The sequence below is a fragment of the Euwallacea fornicatus genome, chromosome 6, assembly GCF_040115645.1.
Source record: "Euwallacea fornicatus isolate EFF26 chromosome 6, ASM4011564v1, whole genome shotgun sequence".
Classification (NCBI taxonomy): Eukaryota; Metazoa; Arthropoda; class Insecta; order Coleoptera; family Curculionidae; genus Euwallacea; species Euwallacea fornicatus.
Genome location: NC_089546.1, coordinates 4,558,702 through 4,579,968, shown reverse-complemented (window position 1 = coordinate 4,579,968; position 21,267 = coordinate 4,558,702). Strand labels below are relative to the sequence as shown.

Here is a 21,267-nt window from a genome sequence, read left to right as displayed (position 1 = left end):
GAAGTGAAGTCTGGAGGTATAAAATCGATATAAATTTTATGGCGAATTTAAATTGTAGTACGCTGAAGTAGGAGGATTTACAGATTTTTCAAGCACTTACTTAAGGGATCATTGAAGAGCTTTATTGTGATTTGTCATAAATTGATGGAATTGGAAAATATATTGGTCGCATTCAGCACATGTAGCACGTTTGAAATTTGAAACGAAAATGACGTGAGCTCCCATTTAAGTCCATAATCAAGGTAGAAGGGTAACGTGTCATAAGCAGAAACAATGGTTGCCCAACCGTTGAACTCTGCTGAGTGCGCCCGTTTATTCCCGTGTTAAGTCCTTTAGCTAAAACTACTTTTTTTGCTAATCCAAACTGCATGTAGCAAAATCGAACGGACTATTGCGAACTTAAAATAGTTACTGTAAACTCTGCCGATCGTGGCTAACAATGGAAAGTGAAGTTTCCAGTGGGAAATTTCAACACAGGAAAATTAAGTTATAATACACTTACCGTGGACCTGAACGTGGGGGTCCTCCACGCGGGCCGCCACTGGGAGGCCCTCCGCGGTTACCTCCGAAGTTGGATCCATCGCGATCTCGACCTCCTCCTCCTCCTCCTCCTCCACCTCCTTGCTGCTGACCGCCCCAGCCACCATACTCATTGGCATAGAATTCATCGTAGTTGTGGGGGTCGTAGGGGTTGACGGCGCCTTTGATTGGACTCTAATTGGGGGAAAAAGATTTAAAAAATTCACTTCACAATATTAATAGAACATTGTCGAAAAAAATCACATTATAAAGAGTGTGCCATTACTGTATAAATTAATTCGGTAGTCAAGCCAACATTTAATGAAGCTGCCACAATAAACGATCAACTGTGTAGAAATCATGTCTTAACGTTTGATGTTTGCCGAAAAATGATCGTCAAATGAATGAAATGTTAGTAGGAAGTACCTATGCTACTAGACCTACAAAATTCTATATTTTCGTCGATCGAACAAATTGTTAATACTCATGTTACTATTGCCTTCACGGCAACCGACATTTTCACAATTGCCAATTATTCAGCTTAGTTTTTCAAGGAAGGTATTAAGTGCTATGCTGTGTCCAAATGTTGAACAAATTACTCATTGCGGTAAGTCACATAAAATAAATGTGTAGGAGATAAACATATATGGCGATTACAGTGGTTCAAAATGTTGCTGAATGGTCAAAATTAAAATTATATACAGTATATTTCGTTATTCAACATTTTTGCACGTTTAAATGGCTCAGAACTTAACGGGACGATACTTTGGAAGAAGAGTATTATTTTGTGGTGAGGTATGTTTCACGCATGTCTCCATTCAGCTCATGTTCTCTATCTCTATTAAAAGAAAATTAACCCATTTCTTCTAAAGAATAAAAAAAAATCGTGTTCCGAGACCTATATCGATTTTTTTGTGGGCACAGGAATGATAAATGATTTTTTATCTTAAAAACGGCTACTTGAGCAACAAAACATTAAGGAGCCTTTTCTATACAGAATTAATGGGATATCAAAAAAATATATTCATATTTAAAAAAATCAATGGCGTGCCATTTTTTCCATTAAAAACATTCCATGATACGGCCGCAGGGATGTCACTGGTGCACGTGGAAGTATTCTGCCTACTTCGGAACACATGCACGTTTATCCCGCCATAGCGTGTCGCTAATTTCATGCCGTTATCCCAAACCGTTTTCGAAATATTCAAAAAAATTAAAAAAATAAAAAATTAAACGCTCTCTGTCTTAAAAACGAAGCGATTTTGGATCTAACTTTATTGGAGCTAAATATTTGTTTTTATGAACTTTGCATCCCCCGAAAGGATGTCAGTATGTCTATGAAGCACCCTGTATATGCATATTATTTTATTTACTTATTCAGGCTAATCCGTTAGATTTGATCAGAATCACTGGTCTCAAGTTCAGAAATACAATCGCTGTTACTATTTTTAGAGAGTTAAAAAGTGAAAAAATGATTTCCTTTGCATCTTTCGACAACGGTGAGCTTCTGATTTTTCTGCTACTTTCGCTACGTACACTCTCTTCGATTACAAGAACACCCGAGCGTTCCATTTTACCATAAACTTCACACAAATTATAGTTCTTTATTTACCAAAACTATTTTCATTAGAAGAACCTGTTTGTTTCACTTAAACTAAGTACAATGAGGATCAAGCTAACAGTATAACTACTTGTAGGAATTTACGAAGCCAAATGATAATGTATCGTAGTTTATGGGTGGTTATATATTATCCCCCATCTCTGAATCCTAATGAGCTTTGGTTGTTCACAGCGCCAGGCGTGTATGAGTGGGATAATATAATATACTATGTAATACATATGTGGGCAAGACAAAACGCGAAGAAATACCGCGAATAGATGACCACGTGAAGATGCAGATGACGCTCCGATATTACGGATCGCTACATAATTTAAGCCAAAAATTAATAGAAAACTATCAGATGCATGTAACGATAGATTTTACTAGGGAGATCTATAGGTACCTGAATAAATTCTTAACCAAGAACTAATACACAGAAACAGCGTTTATTAGGACTCTCAATAAAAAAAAAATTAACGCATGTTGAAATTTACAATAAATAAGATATTTTGATCGATTTGAAGATCATTGAACGACTTATCAGGTCCCTAAATATTTTTGGTTTTTTTTTTGTGTGACCTATGGCGATGGGTAATTTCTTTAATATTTGGATGAGTTGTAGTATGTACGACTCCCAAAAAACTCTCGGTTTGAAGGACTAAAACTTGATTATTTTGACCTGGCAGCTACTATAGTGACGTCAGTTTAGTTCTTCAAGATACTCTTAGTCGCTCCTTAAAGCAAAATGAGGCAGTTCTGCTCCTCCTGTTCGATTTTATTTTCGGGAGTTGGTTGAGATTACCGAACTGACCATCCCCACACAGTTCTACCTGACTGAAAATATCTATTTTTAGACGTTTCCCAATATTATACTACATTTTCGCTAACTTCGAGACTGGTAGATATTAATAAATACCGATTATATCCAACAGACTGAGTCTTTCAAAAGCGTGAAATGCGGTCTTTGAAGCGCAACTCCCCTAACAACTACGTGAATCAAACATCTTAAATTTTTCGTACCTTCAGAAATTTCTTCAAGTACACGTCTTTTGCAAGAAAGTCATTGCTCGCAACTCTCTGGACTGGAATCGGCAAGTTTAGGTCTTTAAGGATGTGTTGAATGAGAAAAAAAACCGGAACATACGCGAAATTGAATATTCCTTTTTGCATTCCCAAGGAGGAAAAACAACTTTGGGTTTGTTCGCCCATAAGAGTGTAATTGAGAAATTTTGGTAAAATTATATACGCCATTTTGTCAACAACTATGGCACCTGGAAAATATCTAAAAAACCGCTGAGCTGTTTTAAGAGGTTCCTAACGTAAAAACTGGCATTAAAAGTATAGAAGCTCGGTACGTTCCGTGTGATCAATAGATCTGGCAGTACCCGTTAGTCCTACAACTACAGGCATTCAATAGCTCCAGTTTTTCGATCTCTCAATATAGCATTGATCGCAAATTAACTTTTGTGGAAAATCCTATTGCTGCCAAAGTTACCGGGAGTTTCAAAAATCAGAAACATATTACCGAAACGCCTGCGGCTGGGCTGAGGCGTATTAAACTCGCACCGAAACATTAAAATTCCTGTCAAGCCACTCTAATTAAAAGCAAGACTTACCTGTTTAATTAAAGTAAGCACTTCGCGTAGAGTGTCGATGCACTTGGCTGCGTCTCCAATGATCTGGATAACGCGGTCGGTGCTCTGAGGGGCCGGATTCGAGAAAATCTTGATGCGAGTTCCGATTTTCTGAAAAAGAACAATTACCTCATAATCCGAAAAGTCATCGAGCTTTGTTTCGATGGCGATCCTGTTCAAGTTTTTGACTCAAATCCAGCCGAATTCCACAGAATCGCCCGTCCCTAATAACCTAACTTCCTAAAATAACTCCCTCTCGAAACTCGCCGTTTAATATTGAAATTTCTCACAGTAAATTTTACCAGCAAACTCGGTGTGAAATTGCAAATGTCGGACCTCGGCCCTGTGACTTGCATACGAAATTTAACCTTGTCGACCTTACTCGTGCATCTCCTTTCGTTGCCTAGACCTTCGATTTTGCTTTACGACCCATGCATATGTATGGGGTATCGGGAAGTTTCCTCCGTTGGATGGTTAAACTTTGACGTTCCAGGGTGTCTTTTGCGGTTTTCTGCTTGACCTCCAGTTCAGCATTACACCCAATTTCTAAATGGGCCTCTTCTTATATATAAAAACACATCGGCAGTCAATTTTCCCTTATACTCGAATTCTGGAAGAAGATGGAGCACTTTTCGAGTCAATTTATGTACATAAGGTGCTACGTGCTGGCGACTGTTCGCGCAATATTTTACCACCGACATCGGAAACTTTTCACTGCGACCGGAACGTAAAAAGTTTGTGAAAGATGGATGAAACAGAATAATGTCCTTTTAACTTGTGACTTTTATTGAAGATGCAAGACTTGGACCGTAATACAGTTTTGCTATTTCTGCAAGAGTACGTCAACATTATGCCTGTTGGCACGAAGCCTCCTTAGTAATCTTAATACTTAGGTTGAAAATAAACTTAGCTAGGTCCCCGTTTGGGTTGCAGTTCGAATCTAGAACCTTATCTAAACATAGATGCCCCTAGGTCTTCAATCGGTGCCAAAGAAACCCACCCGCTCATAAAAAAATACAGGGTCTAAAAGTTAGAAAATTCTCTTAAAATCACAAAAAATTTGAGTTTACTTTCTTCGGACCAGACCGACTTGCTCACTGAAAAATTGCTCACCAACTTCGCATGGGTTTCATTTCCGACCCTTTGGAAAACCATGTTCGACGGCCCTCCGTCCACTTGAGGCGCCCGCCCAGGTGGTACGAATGAATAAAATTATTAACGTATTTATGAAATTACCAAGGCGTCACGCTGTCTATTGTCATTTGGTGCACCGACGCAGGTCGAGGTGTCCGTCGAAGAGGCCTGCGTTAAGGGAGAGCGAAAAGTGATATTTCCTGGTGAGAAATGATTTTCTTCTCGAGTGAAGTGGACTTGGCCACCGTGTATGAATACTTCCTGTTGCCTAGACCTTCCACACAAACCATGCTGTGGCGCGATGAAGTCGCTGATAGGAGCGACACAGAAGCACTAATCAGGGAGTGTGACGAATATGTGGCGCTCTCAAGGAACCCTCCAGCGAAACTTAAGAATTTACTCTTGCCCAAAAGGGCGGATTAATTTCTTGATTTTCATGCAACTGAGGAGAGAATGAAGACCGGTGAACCGACCTCGAGCTGCAACAGGAGGGCGTACCACACCCGAAGCAAACTACGTCCGAGGAGAAGAATATTCTCAAAATCTGCTCGGAGAGTCTCTTATTCTTCGAAGGAGAAGACGGCTAAAACTCTTGTGGGGTTTTTCTTAAGAGAAAATCACCTCAGCTCGAAAGGGCATTTCTGCTCCGCTCAAATCGGGCGCTGCGTGCCGGCAGGTACTCGCCTAGCTCGAGCACACAAGAAAAGGACGAAAGGTCAGTCCGCTTCAAAGTACTCTTGCCGGGGAAAAATGCGCTCGGCCAGATGGAAACATCAGCTACAGCTCTGAGTCTGACTAGCTGACATCGCTTCAAGTGTGACACTAATCGAGTGATAGAAAATCTGTCGAAAGATGGACCGGAGCCTAGAGAGTTTCGGCTACTAACGACATGAGGTTATTGGAGGGTGCATTCCTCCCGATTCTAAGAGAAACAGACTTCACCAAACCCATTATCATTTATACCAGACGATAGCATCGGCATCGCCTTATATAGTAGATTGTCCGATCACAGCTCAGAAAATTGAGTCTAAACACAGCACGTGCAATCCGATATCGAGCAAACCAGCCCATTTTTCACTCACGATGACCCGTTGGTCCATCTGGAGATCCTATGCTTTCGGCCGGTCTTGATCTCAGGAACCAGCTTCCAAGCCTAAGAAGCGAGATATAAGGAGGGATGATAAATCCTTCCTGTACCGCCTTATGTCGAAGTTTGAAAACCGTGAAGATGGAAAAGAGGCGGACCCAAAACCAGTGCCCAGACAAAACAACGATGAGAAGCAGCAGGAATGACAACGATGGGGAGCAGGGGGAATGATGACGACGGGGAACAGCAGGAATGACAACGAAGTCAATCTTTACATTTTGCGCTTAATAATTTCTGTTGGTGTTTACCCAACGTGCTAAAAAACTATTTTAAAGCGATCGAAAGATCTGAAACAGAAACCAAGTAGGTAACATGACTAAACAAATCCAGCAAAGTGTGAATTCAAGGCCGATTCTTGCTTTATTTGCAACGGTTGTAATTTCAATAACAAAAATGTTCATTACTAGATCTATTGTTATACGAATTTCCAAATTTCCAATTCTGTTTAACTGATTGTTGCATAAATTGAGGTTAGTGTCAAGATATTTAGGTAAAACTGCGAAATTTGCACCAACAAATCGTCGATAATGAAACCTACTTGTTGCACCAATTGATACAGCATTGATAAATTGGGTAGAAAAATTTGCTGTTTCGACTTTAACGTTTCTACCGAAACTATAAAGTTAGCAAAATTCTCTCGGATTAAAGGATTAACAAAACTTGTAAGACTCGCAAATGTATGATTTCATGTCCACTCATATTTGCTCTGTTGGCATTTGATTATGTAGACTCGACAACGGCACTGTCATGGCCTGGGGGTCTAGAGGTCCTACGTTCGGTAGCTATGTTTTAATGAAGTTGTCTGGATGTGACCAAAAATCGTAGAGCGAACTTGTCGAAAAAATTGACTGGAATAGACTCTAGATATCACCAAGTGAGACTCGATGCACTTTTACTTTAAATTGAAAAATATGTTCAGGAAATCAATCCCACGGGATAACAACTTTTCTCGCCGATGGGAAAAACTGAAATGTCCACTTCAAACACCGTAATTAACTTAGACTCCGTTCAGAACGAAAAGCGCAGCAGAAAAGCGGTCATGATGTTGTAGGAAATATACAGGGTGTCTGTAAAAGGTGCGGAAAAAATTCTACCACAAATTCCTGAGGCTAAAATGTGACGATCTAACCCAACTCCAAAACCCCCTCCAGCCGAATATTGTGATAATGCACCAGTCGTTAAAAAATATTTATGAAAAACTGAAACCGAATTGAACTTTTGACACTCTGTATCTCCGAAATCATCCACTGTGAGGTAATTTGGGTTAGACCATCATATTTCAGCCTCAGGAACTTGTGGTAGCATTTTCTGCACCTTTTGGAGACGCCCTGTATATCACAAGTTTTTTCCACAAACCTTCAAAGAGAAACCTGGCTATCAAATTATAAGCGAAATCTAGTCCGGCCTATTTATAGGCATTTGCGGCATTGGCTGATTTGCATAGATATTGAGTGCGAATAGCAGTTAGGGTTGTGGTTTGAATTGGCGTAGATACAAAACAATGTAAATACTCTTTAACTAAGGCATCAATGGGAGTTGATTTTGACAAATTCACCTTAAAAGACATTAAAACCGACAGTAATTGCGATCTACACCAAGTTCTAGCGCTTTGAATTTGGAAGCTACCAGGTAGCACGAATTGAAGCTCAGACGCACACCCTCCGCATCTTCACCAAAATAGCCATATTTCAGCTGCGTTAAAAAATTAATGTACCAATTACATATATAATAACCTTCAGCTCTTCGAATTATTTAAGGACTATAAATAACGCAAATTTATCAACCCAGGCACATGATCATTATACAAAAAGGGCCAGATTCCTGCCACATTTCCACAACAAAGGGCACTTTCACACTGCAAAAAACGACTCGAATCAGACGGAAAATAAACCGCGGCGCCGGCTGGAAAAGGACCAGTTCGGGAGGGTAAACGAACGAAATCCACGGAATAACTGAGCCACGAAGGGCGCGAAGGGTGCGTGCCGAGTTATAGAGAGAAAGCAATCGCGCACAGCCCTACCGAGGCAGTTTGAGAAGTAAAAATAGCCCCGAACGGAAATGGGGAAGTCGCAGGAAACTGCGATAAGCGCATAATATATTTCATTTCGGGGGTGAATGATGGTGGCAATGGAATGATGTATCCACTTAAAAGCTTATTTTATGGAGTGCTCGGCTGCAGGGAGATACACAATGCTATTAAAGGGAGGTTCGTCAAAGGGAAGGCGAATTGGGTCAAACAATCTAGTCGAAGTTTAAAGTCACCTTATATTCTTGAGAAGTTGTTCCAGTCGGAAAATCGAATAATTTCGAACGATTTTCAAGTCAAGAATCGAAGTTCAGGATAACGGTTTTGTTAATTAACTGATAATCGTTCTTTATTATCCATAATTGCCAATCACCACTGTAATAGTAGCAGTAAAAAACGGGTGGAGTGTAGGTCTGCGACGAGATCGCTAAGGGCCCTTTTCGCTCTCCAATCCGCTCCTTTTCACTCGTGGGTCATTAGGTGGATCGGCCGGTCTTCGTTACCGGGAAGAGAGTCCAATCTCATTCAAGAGATGGAAGCTTATCTTGGAGAAGAGAGGTGCCTCCGAAAAACCTGTGTGTAAGACAGGCCAACTAACTGCACACACTTGGAAAGTGGTACAAGGCTTTCTCTGTCACATCGTAGTGTTTGCAGATTAAGTTGCTCTCCATCGCGAGAAGACGTCGACGTACGAGGGTGTATCAAATATAAAGGAGATTCGTTTTGTAACAAATTCCGACTTTATTTAATTAAAGCGACAAACATATTTGACTTTTCTATATAGTCTTCCGCCCTAGAAACGCATTTTTCCCATCGGATTGGGAGCTTCTTTATTCCGTTATCATGGAAACTCTTCGAATGGTCCTGTAGTCAGTGGAGCACAGATGTTTCCACCACCACATCGTTGTCGTCGAAACGTCAACCGCTTTTTTGAGAGTTCCAAAAAGATGGAAGTCACAAGGGGACAAGTCGGAACTGTATAGCGGACGTTCCAGCGTTTCCCAGCCTAATGCAATGAATTTTTGTCGTGTGGCATTAGTCGTACGGGGCTCGGCGTTGTCATGCTAAAGAATGACATTTCTCACCGCTTGCTTCTTCCTTTTTCTTCGGAATGACAACTACGCTGCATCCAGTAACTGACAATAATATTGCGTATTAATCGTGGGTCGATCATGAGGAAAATCAACGTGGAAAACACCTTGCTGATCAAAAAAGATCGTTTCCATTACTTTTCCTGCTGACAAGCGCGTCTTTTTCTTCACCGCTCCCCTCTCGCTGCTTCTTCTTCACTCCCTACTCGCTTATTTCGATTCGGGCGTGTAGTGGTATACCCAAGTTTCGTCACAGGTGACGATTCTATTCAAAAAGGCTTCGTCCTCTCTCCTGGAATCGATTGAGGAGTCGTTGCGAAATTTCCAGTCGTGGTTGCTTGTGATTCTTCAATGCCAAGTGGGAAACCAATAGAGCGGTCACTTTGCCCATTTTCCAGTCATCTGTCACGATACGATGGACACTTCCGCAATTGATATTCCGTTCCTCAATGATATCCCTCTATAAAATTTCTGACCAATGCTGGCTTTGGTCACGCTTGTCCTTGGGCGGCGAAGGTGAGGCTCATTCGCGGCCACTTCGCGCCCTCCAGAAAATTCTTTGTATCATGTAAACAAACTGGTTCTTGACAGGGTGTTATACCTGAACTGTATCTACAATCGTCGCAAAATTTTGGTCAAATTAACCCCCTCCGTGACCGAAAATTTAATTATAATCCGTCCCTCCACGGAGTCATGCACTGCTGACTCCCGCATGGGTTCCTTGCTTACTCAAGGCAAGCGAGCGAATTGCGGTTGGTTATCCCCTCTCCCTAACAGTGCAGGCCATCTGCGCATCAACTTCTTTAAGATCACAGACCACTCCGTAATCGAAGAAAAAATCAGTCCCGTTTATATTTGATACACCCCCGTATTAATTGGTCCGCATTGACCTGTGAGGACTCCTATTACGTACTGTATTGCTGGCTTGTTAGTGGGCTCGTTTGACTTGACTAGAATCCACTGACTGTATCCAGTCACTTTTATTCTTTCCCATTCCCATGTACCTTCTCTTATTCCCAAACACAGTTCAGAGTCGTCAAGAGGGATAGGGAGTCTTCACAATTTTCTTCATTGGTCTTGTGACCTGGAGTCCATTTTTGTATCTGGAAGTTGCTGAAACGCATCTTCAAATTTCTGAACTAGCTCTGAACTTATTCTGCTTCTACAGATAACTTGCACGACCACTTGGCTACCGCTTTCGTGCATAGTGAAAACTTCAGTCCGAAAGACTGTCAAACAATTCTCCAAGGGAAAGTTCAAGTTTCCCCCGGCCAGCCCTATATATCCCAGTCCTGATGACAGTTTATTCATCGTTCACAAACCGTCAAAATACCAGACTTGATTATAGTTCAATGGCGACTGAAGACCGTTCATGCATCGCAAGTTCCTTTTAAGAATGATGCCCACTCCAAAAGACTACTTTGGTCTTGGTCGGTCATTCGATTGTACACCTTCAGTTAAAACTAAGATGGTTACGAACAATAATCAATGGAATAGTCGTCAAATCTGGAGCTTAAATTTGAGGTCCTGCTTAATCTTTGGTTATACAATGTGGACCAAACTAATCCCTAAGAGACTTTCGGTAGTATTTCCGCAGTGAAAAGCTACAGTCTGGTTTTAAGTCCCATCTCTTTCGCACTGCTCATGTCTTTTCCAAGCGATTTCAGTAGTAGGATTTTCTGTACAAGATAGGTTGCGTGAATCTTATATTCATCTTCCTTCTGCTGTAAGTGACTAGCTGTGTATAGTCAAAATTGGAAATCTATTTGAAAACTTCTCCACCAATTCTGAACATTCTTGAAATACTGGATGTGTCTGGAAATGATTATATTACTGTGATCAAAAGTAAGATGAATTTATTTATAAAATAAAAAATCTTTATGCGTTCTTTCAAATAAATTTCATCATGTTCAAAGTGCTCTCCGTCCGATGCAATGAACTTATGCCATCGTTTTTTCCGATCCTCGAAACAGTCAGAGAAATCTTTTTCCGCGATGGCCTTCGATATTTTCCTCGATTCGGCACTTATCTCCTGAATAGAGTTGAAACGGTATCCCCGGAACGGTCTTTTGAGCTTGTCGAACAGCCAGAAGTCCAATAGTGGTAAATCAGGCGAATACGGGGGCTGTGGAATGATATGGTTCAAGTTTTTAGCAAATCGTTCTCGAAGAACCCATGCAGCGTGGGACGATGCAATATCGTGGTACACTAAACAAGAATTTTCTGCTTATAATTCCGATCTCTTAAGGCGAATGGCTTCACGCAAACGACGCATATTGTTCAAACAATACACTTGTTGACAGTTTGGTCTAGCGGAAGAAATACATAATGCACAACATCGCGATAATCGAAGAAAACTTTTAACATGCCTTTGATTTTTTATCGATTTTGACGTGGTTTTTTTGATCTGGGTTCACCTTTTGAACGATATTCGCTTGATTGGTCGGGTTTTTCCAGGTCGTATACATAGATCCAAATCTCATTTAGCATAATGAGGCGCTTCGTGACTTCCTGGTAGTCAAAAATCAGTTTTTGACCGATTTCAACGTGACGCCTGTTTTCAAAAACATTTAACGTTTTTGGAATCAATCGAGATTTGACGTATTCGAGGCACAAAACATCTGTCAAAAGGGGTAGGTCGAAATGAAATGCCCGTAGCCTCAGCAACGTCTCAAATTGTGAATCCGCAATTTTGTATTACAAAATCTTTGATTTTCGTTAACGTGGTCTTCGTTGGTAGATATTGATAGTCGTTCGGGGGGCCGTTCGCCTTGAACTCTTCGGCTTTCTCTAAAGTTTTTCTACGATTTGTAAACATTTTTTTGCAACGTAGCCGAATCACTAAAGGCCTTCTGTAACGCCCTCAACGCTTCTGCGGCAAGATACTCATTCCGCAAACAACATTTTATGCAATTTTTTTGCTCAGCAATATCAGGCATAGTAAAAATCGAAAAACTCAGTTTTATATGTTTGTAATTACATAGGTGGACATGAAACTTTGCATAGATCTCATACACAGTGGTACCAACCTACGAAAAAAAAAACAGTTTCATGTTTTATAGCACTCGTTAACTTTAATTGATAAATTCACTTCATTTTTTTTTAGTAGTTAGTTTAGTAGTAGTTAGTAGTAGATTTTCGAAAGTTTATCAAGTCCTCAGCCCATTTTTTAAATTTTATATAGATTTTTAAAATTTGTTCTTTACATATTTACAAAGAACGTGAAATTTCAAGGAGAGGCAGATTGATGTAATTTTCCGGAAAATTTTTGAAATTGGTACGTTCTGTACATTCTAACTGATAAAGTATATACCTTCCCGAGAATTATCTGTGTTTCTTATTTGGGACTATCATCCCGTGGAAATTCGTAGAAAATGTTTGGATTCAATTATGTTGCCAACGAAATAGAGAAAGAGCAACTCGGAAAGGTCAAAGGTGAAGAGTTGAGAGAGAATCAGTCAGTTGAATGGCAACAATGATTTGTACCAGGAGGGGATCAAGTCATGGGTGAGAACTTCGTCGTTGACCGCTAGCTTAGTTAAGTCAGTTTACCAGATTTTTGAGGCCCTATTTATAATACCTAACAGAGGTTTTGTTAAACTTTCAGTGGTGGTAGAGAGTTATTTAGGAGCCGAACAAAAGGGTTTTCCATTGGGATGTAGCCTCATTCCTTGTTTTGGAAGTTCTAGAGCAATTTTATCGCAATTTTGGGAGTTTAGAGAGATTTTTAAAAACGTTCTAATAGTATTTTTGTTTATTAAGTTTTTATCAAGTAATCGAGAAATTCCTGCTGGTGATTTAAGGATTACTAGGTCTATTAGACTAGTATCAACAGGATTTCTTAAAATTTGGGAGTATTAATTGGTTGTTAGCTTTAAAAGGATTATTGTGTTTATTATTAGAATTTGTAAATTTTTACAATTTCTGACTTGGACCCCTATTTTTCGACACTTTGGATCCACTTTCGGGCAATGTTGAGCCCATTTCAAAACTTCAGAGTATTTGGATGCCATAATAATCGAATTTTCTCTAAATTTGGAGAACGTTTCAAATCCTCGTTTGGAAATATTCGCGATTCATATCTCTAGCCACAGGCAGAAAATCAACGATGCTCGTGTCGACAAAGAAACGGGGGATTTACGAAGAAAAGTCCTTACACAATTCTGTAGTAACGAGTACCTTCTTACGCTTGCGAATAGAAGTAGCGTTTCACGAAAAGGTCTTTCACAAAACCAAAAGGAGAAGAATAACAAGAATCGGTTTGTTAACGAAGAGGGTCACGTTGCATGAAGGAAAACGTTTAATTAAACGGTTTTCCCTCGTATTGGACGAGGAGGGAAATAAATTTTTCCGCATAACACGCTCGTTCGCACACCAGAGGCAAATTGCACAAAGAACACGTGCCTCGTTTCTATCACACGTCAGAAAATCACAATACAGCCCTTGTCAGAGGGAATCTGAATTCGATATAAGTAAGAGTTAGCACAACGAAATGATGAAAAATAGTCCCAAAAGAGAGGAGCTACAACATCAAATTTTTCTACCCTTTCAGTCCACATTGTAGAATCTATCATATTTCGGTATAACAGTAAACTAGGAAGTATCCCAGGAAATGACAGAGACAGAAAGAAAGAAAGAGGGGAGGGGGGAGGGAGTGAAAGAGATCGAGAGAGAATGAGAGAAAGAGAGAGGAGAAAGAGAGTGAGAGAGAGAGAGAGAGAGAGAGAGAGAGAAAGACACTCGATCTGTGGATATATATTTGAAGTATATTATTGATTTAGCGCCGTTTTGGGGCGAACGTAAAACATATTTTTCGTATTTGCTGCTTTTCTTTTAGAAGACACTCGTTTCCCTGGAGAAAGACGAAAAGAATGTCTTTATGTGAGAAATATATAAGCGTGGGTGACCCTTGAGGAGCAAATTCAGATGGAATCTATATTAATTTGATGTCAAAGGTTAAATTCAGAGAAGACAACAGCTTTATTAAGATCTAATAGAGCTACATTAGAACCATAGCAAAAAAAAAACACCAGCGGAAAATATTACTGTATTTTCAATTATAATTTAAAGCAAAGAGACCAGGAAAAGTTTTCTCAGTTAAGTTACCTGTACAGGTTTTCCCTCCGGAAGTTTCCATCTTATTGCTGTACTGCATTCAGCTAGTTTTGAAACGGGAAACTGCAGTTTCATGTTTCGCAATTCCGCGTTGTTACGTTGTGATTTGTTACAGGTAGGAATTGCGTAACAAAATGGGAAATCAACAATATTCGATTAGGCAGAAGCAATAAAAGGTTCCCTGACAGGAAGTTCAAAAAGCCCTTGGCAAGATTTTAATAAAACTTTTATAGGCAGGAGTTATTGGATAAATATTCTTAAAATTATGTTTACATACTTATACTCAGATACAGCGTAGGGAAGGTTATTAAATCGCCAGAGGTGGCGTTTTAATGAAAAATTTAAATGATAAATTATATTAAAGTTCAATAGGGGACGGGACAAAAATACATATAAATTTTAGGCTATTTTTCTAAATAAAACTCCCCCGTATCGATAATCGTTCTTGACGAATATCTCGACTTACGTGAGTTACCTTCACATAAAGTATTAAAAATAAATTTTCTCAACGAAGTGTTCCCGTACGTGGAAACCACCATACTAGCTCTCCTAGGAACCATTATACACACCCTATAGAAAAACGTGAGCTGCTACTAAATCAAACACATATTTGAGACAAGAGGACATTTTGATATTTTTCGGATTATACAAGGTGGAACAAAAAGTTAGAAACGTAAGGTTTTTTTTTTAATGGAAACGCTTTATTTTCGTATTATTTTTAAAAAAAAGCTCAACGTTTCAAGCATCTTTTATGTAGCACCCTCTATATCTAAATATCTTAAACATGTCCCCTTGTTGCGGCAGAATCCTTAATTGTCTTTGGAGAAAATTTTAAATAATTTCCGTTTTCCATTAGACGTTTGTCCGGAACTTGTCCCCTAATCCATTAAAATGAGTGAAATTTATCAGTTAAGGAGGTATTTCCGTTAAAAATTTTAATTGTTTTCTTCATAATGTGACTTGTACTACGTGTAACCCAAAAGGGAGATCATTCTTTCTGAAACACTTTTTATATGTAGCAACACTATCGACTACACTTAATCAAACAGAGGAATATATTAGGCGTCTAGCAACATAAAAACAACCCTGGAATCACAAATTACGCCATATTTCCCGAAGTAGCGTTGTTACTGATTTTTTTTTTTAATTTACTTGGGCATACATTATCGTTGAGGGAGTAGTGTATGCAAAGTCTAGTTTAAGCCCTTTAATTTCATAAAGTTCATACTCCATTTTATAAAAACTTTAAGAGGCAAGTTAAAAAGTTGTGCCACTTAACTCCCAAACCGAAACCGCATCTGTTGTCAACTTAAACGGATACTCAATGCACGCACATACTACTTACTATTACTTTTATGAGCAAATGGCTACTAGTTTGGCCACATAAAGAGAAACATGTGTTGTCAACAAGCCAGGTATCTCCCCACATCGTCCTCGTCGTGGGACAGGTGGGTGGCATGATCGCATGTGGAGCCGGGTCGGCGCCGCCCGCGGCCGACAACCCCAATCGATACGAAAAGCCACCCTCCGTAACGAGTCTCATCTGGCGGTTAAGATGACTTCTCGCCGGTTTTTATTTGCCACATATTCGGCCGTTGTAGGAAAGGCCAATCAATCCTTATTCTCCTTGCTCGACCTGCCTTTCTGTCTTCACTCCCCTTTCGATGCCGGCAAAAATGATAGGGGTAGCTAGCTTCGTTTTTTTTTTTGCGATTAATTAGACGGAAAATGCAACATACAAAGGTGTCAGGAACGGAGAGTGTAAGAGGATCAAATTTGAACTCACAAAGGGCAAAAAGATATACAGGGTGTTCGTTTCTAGAATCCAACCGTGAGCACCTCGGAAATCATAACATTAGGATTTTTGATGGTTTTCGGAGGCATTTGGAGAAACAGAAATTTTGAAAAAAAAAACGATTTAATTTTTGCCTAAGCTTGTTTAACAAGGCAGTTCAAAATTATCGATACTTCTACTACATTCTAACTACGTTTCTTATGAATTGAAAAAGGAATGTGATAATTTCGCACATTTGCGTTATGGTTACTACGCAAAATAAAACTTAAACCGATGATGAAATTCTGACGTTTTTACTGATTAAGACCCGCCGTCATATCCGGAAGATATCTTTATCGGGTCCCTTGGGACTCACCTGCACCAATTAACCCAATTTGCGGAGCTTCAGGGGAATAAATACCAAGCCTATAGACTTTCAAAAATTCTTATCATTATCCTAAAGCCGCTTTTATTGGTCTATCGCCTAATAAAAAGCAGGCAAATCTTTCGAGGTTGGGAAACGATTTCCTTTCCGGGAAAATCGGATTCTTCGTCAAAGCGCAGCTCATCCAAATAAGATCCCTTATAAATTCTTTGACCAGATTTGGATTTCCGCAAAAGGCTATAAGAAAAACATCCATAAACACCATGAACGACTTGAAATGCTTTACTTCCCGGGTTGGATTACTTGATCTGATACAATGGGATTTTTATCACTCTGCAAGGCCTTAATTGCAATGCTATAAATGTTTGAAAAAAGAGCTTAGTGAGCTTTTTGCGACAATTGCGAAGACTAAAAGCTCTCAATGTGAATTTAGCAACATCAAAGAAACCGGACGAACTAAGTCCGCGTGAAATCCCCTCATCGGTTTAGTTTGTTCCAATTCCCTTCTTGCGATTTCTGCGGCACGAACTCCGCAGTTTACTGCTGCCTTTCGAGAGTTATCGACTTAATAGAAGTTGGTAATGTAGTTTTTAGGTCAGTAAAAGTTTGCGTTGATGCAGCGTAATATACTTTGGAGGTTTTTTACTTCAAGAAAACATCAAAAAGTAATAAAAAAACTTACCTCTCTGATTTCCTTGATCTTGCACCCGCCTTTGCCGATGATACATCCAGCCTGGCTTTGATGGACCATCATTCTCATGTCAATGTCATTTCCGACGGTGGCTCCGTTCTGGAAATTTGAAAATAATTTGATCGTTTTAAGTGAGTTTTAGGCCCAAATTGGTATAGGGGAATTACTGATTGAACCTTGCAACATTACGTCGGACAAGTTACCAAAAAAAAAAACCCTTTTAAAGAGTCCCCTTGCAAAAACCCTCAATGAAAAAGTTCTTTCCAAACAGATTAATTCCTACTTGCCAACCAATCGAAAACTGCCGAAAGCGAGAGCGAAGAAAATATATTATCGAGCGAGGATTTATCACGTGCAGGGCATTTTCTACAGTGATGTAATGAAGATAAACGCGTTACAATTTGTTTGTACAGCGGAAGGAAAATTAAATTTTCCGAATCTTGCTAATTCTATTAGTTCCTGGACATGACGATTTTTTTTCCATTATTCTGTCCTGAAGAGGATTTCATGTGACGAATTGATGAGCGCCTTCTTGTGGAACAGAGCAAAAACGAACGGACCAATAAACTACGAATCTTACGAGATCTTCGTTTTTAGTAACTAATCGTTTAGTTATGATGAGTTAATTATATCTCGTGAGCCCGGCAGCTGGGAACACGACACGAAAATATCAGTTTCGCAACGATCGGAATCGAGTGCTAAAACGTAACTGACTCCAGACAAAACGAAATATCTACTTTCGCTTTTGAATAAAATTTAAGGATCAAGAGTAAATTTTAAGAACGGCAAAATCTATTTCAATATTTTGAAACAGGATTTACCGTTGGGCTCGTGGGCACACGACTTACTCGTGCCAATACAAAGAGTCCTTTCGAGAATGCAGGCGGCGGTTGCTCTGAAAGGTTAAATTTTGGGGTCTAGGATTACGTGAAGAGCACGTGGAAACACGACTCTTAGCATCCGAACGTTTGGAATTTAGCCAAATCAAAGTGACTGATTGCATTCTATTTACATATTGGATTAAATAGAGGAAAACAGGTTGATATTGGTGACAGTATGAGATGCTAGAGATCAAGTTTTCATCAGCGTACAAATTACTGGAACATGTTTTACAAATCCAAGCCAATAAGACGCCCTGGGGTGTTGTGACAATCTTCGAAAGGGAGACAAAACAAAAGATTGAATTATCGACGTGATAAGGAAAAATTATGAGGGTTTCATAATATTAGGGCACCTACTTTATTTATGATTTTTTAAATTTTCACGATAAATTTCGTGAAATAAAATAGAATAATTCACAAACATCGATATTCAGAGATCGACAAAATGCTGTTTAGCTAACATTTTCCGGATGATTCTACAAAATTCCGCGGCTTTCGGGAAGATCATTGCTCAAGCGATAAAAGCGTCAGTTTACGATGTGGTGGAAAATAACCCATATTTGACATCATCGATAGGCATCCGGGTCATTTAATAGTCAAAAACGCAATATGAAGTTAAAAGGAAGAATAATATTGCATTTTTTTTTAAACTATTTCTTCTCGGTAATAACAATTAAATTCGAAGGTGTCCTGCATCGAGTCTCTGTTGGGGGAAAGGTAGAATTTGGTGATATTTAGGCGAAGTATTGGCTCAGAAATTGCAGACATGAATGGCACTATAAAAAATTTGTGAATTTAAGACAGACACACCGGTAGACGTTACAAAAACCCTATTTAAAAATAATCGAAAATCGTATCGTCACAGTCTATATATAACTTCTGTTGAAATATAGTGTCGTCTCTCTGTATCTGTTCTTGTGATATTATCGAATATTCAATGCAGTATCGAACACTACCAATGATGTTCCGTCGCAGCTATGGACTATTTGATGAAATTCCATCACAAAAATTATTTATCATCTAACTATCGACAAAATTGGAACTCTTCTCCAACTTACCTCTTCAAGATTTGGCATAACATCGTTGACGATATTGCAAACGCTGTCCATATCGGAAGAAAGGCTGAGTAACCTGTAAGAAGGTAACGATGTTATAACTATTGATAAAAGCAAAAAAATATAGCAATTAATCGACAGATAAATAGAAATTTGTGGCAGTATTGATTGAGTTAGGAAGTTGGCTGCTGCGACTGAGTTAACTGAAAGTGGTCATGTCGTATTTAAGACAACTAAGAATGGTAAGTAGGTAAGCAAGCTAATAGATTTATACCGGCTATTTCATAAAAGAACAGGCAAAGGTATGTAATTCAGTATTTTATGTACGGATTTCAATTAGCTAAAAACCAAAATGATATCGTTTAGATTATTAAATAACGCCGAAAATTTTTTTTTACTCAAGTTCTTGGGTTTCAGGCGTCAATTTCAGAATTTTAAAATTAATTTCGTATTTTTTTACATTTTTTAATAGAAAGTTTCTTTCCGAATTTGATAATGTGTGACAAGTTGATTTTAAAAGAAATTTTGATTGGAACAAAATAAAAAAATTGACAACATCAGTCATGTGGTCATCCGCAGTCGTGTCTGTTATCTTGTGATCATCTGCGATTGCTTGGCGCCATGGACAAGTGGAGGCCATTAGGGCCCGGCGAAAAGGAATAAGGTAAAACCGTCCTGAACCATTGGAACATCGTTGTTCCTCATAACTTTTTGTTTTTTTTACAAGTGTAAAAACAGTTATTAGTATTACAATAGTAGTAGTTTAACAATGAACAGTGAAATTACACATGTGTTTGAGAGATATTTTCAAAGCATAACAACTCCTGTGAAGCAGTACGTCATTATTCTAGCCGTTTCCTGAATAGAGAAGTATTTAATCATAATAAATTTAAATGTTTAAAAGGCAACTTACGAGGATATGGAACCGTTAAAAATCTTTGTAATATTCATGGCACTGTATTAGCATACAAAGAAATAAATTTTTTAATTTTTTTTCCGTTAAAGATTGTTTTAACATTAACTTGTTATAAATACTCAAAATCATAAAAATCCTTTCTATGAAAAAACGTGAGAGAGTTCCATTTAAAATTCTGAAGTTGGCACCTGTAGCAGACGAAGTTGAGTGTAAAAAAGTCAACTTTTCCGTTACTTAGAATCCTGAACAATATCGTTTTATTTGGTTTGAAGTTCATCAAAATCCGTTCACAAATAACTGAGCTACAGCTTCACCCGTTTTTTATGAAACAGACTGTATAAGGGTGAATATAAGTGGGTATAAAAAAAAAGGAAAAAACGGCAGCTACATTTTTTAACACGTTAGAGACACGTTATACTTAAGGGAAATTTTCTTAAATAAATTAAATCCAAAACGGTCTTCAAGGCGCAATGGTTAGGACAGAAGGGATCAGCTAAACGCTAAATGCTCTTTTTAGAGCGCTTAAAGGTTTGGGTTCCAGTAGGTTTTAATTATTTATAATGGACATTTACTTTGTTGTAAACTCTAGAAAATGATGGAAAAGGAGTGCCTAAAACCTGCTTTGATTTAAGGGAACCATTCATGGGACTAGACAGTTCAACCCTCGAACAAAGGTAATAAAATGCTAAAGGGTCCCTGATATGAAAACCGGCAGAGCGGAGATGTATGACTTACTTATTGGAGGAAATTCTGGGTCTAAAAGATTTCTTGCCTTCAGGAACAAGAGCAAAACAGAACGGCAATTGAAGATCAACTTTTGAGCAAGAATATCACATCGCTGGTCTGTTTCGTTCGACTTGTTATTTCGAATCAAAAAGCATTATGAAACAAAAAAATCATGTGGTTTTTAAGATAAGAACGAATCGAAACACATTTTGATCCGAAATTTCACGTCGTAAAAAAGCGGTTCGTAACGCATTGAAGTTTGACAACATTCAAGGAAGTAACTTCTCGATGGCTCAAACCAATTGAGATATCCACATATCGGCCAATTCTTTGAGGTTGGAGGTGCTCATAAAACGTGAGAAGTAAAAAGAGGAATTTCTTGGAAAATGGAAACTTGGATTATTTGTACCTATATAAAGTCCACGTATGAGTTGATCATTCACACGCCAGTATGCTTTTACAAGGATCTCATCATTTTGACAACAAACACTTGTAGAATAGGTATTTATTTTATTTATCAGGGAATATGACCAAATTTGTACATTAGGCATTTTGGAATTCCATAGTACAAGC

The 21,267-nt window shown here is 38.8% G+C and overlaps 1 protein-coding gene across 5 annotated transcripts in view; it reads right to left on the bottom strand.

The window, feature by feature from the left end:
• The window catches only part of HnRNP-K (Heterogeneous nuclear ribonucleoprotein K), a 105,371-nt gene that overhangs the window by 5,874 nt on the left and 78,230 nt on the right, over window positions 1-21,267 (bottom strand). For all 5 annotated transcript variants that reach the window (XM_066283127.1, XM_066283129.1, XM_066283128.1 and 2 more), the window contains 4 exons: window positions 19,056-19,128; window positions 17,108-17,215; window positions 3,736-3,864; window positions 503-714 (listed from right to left, as the gene is read on the bottom strand). In XM_066283127.1, the coding sequence (XP_066139224.1) occupies window positions 503-714; window positions 3,736-3,864; window positions 17,108-17,215; window positions 19,056-19,128 (522 nt within the window). The remainder of the gene's footprint in view (window positions 1-502; window positions 715-3,735; window positions 3,865-17,107; window positions 17,216-19,055; window positions 19,129-21,267) is intronic.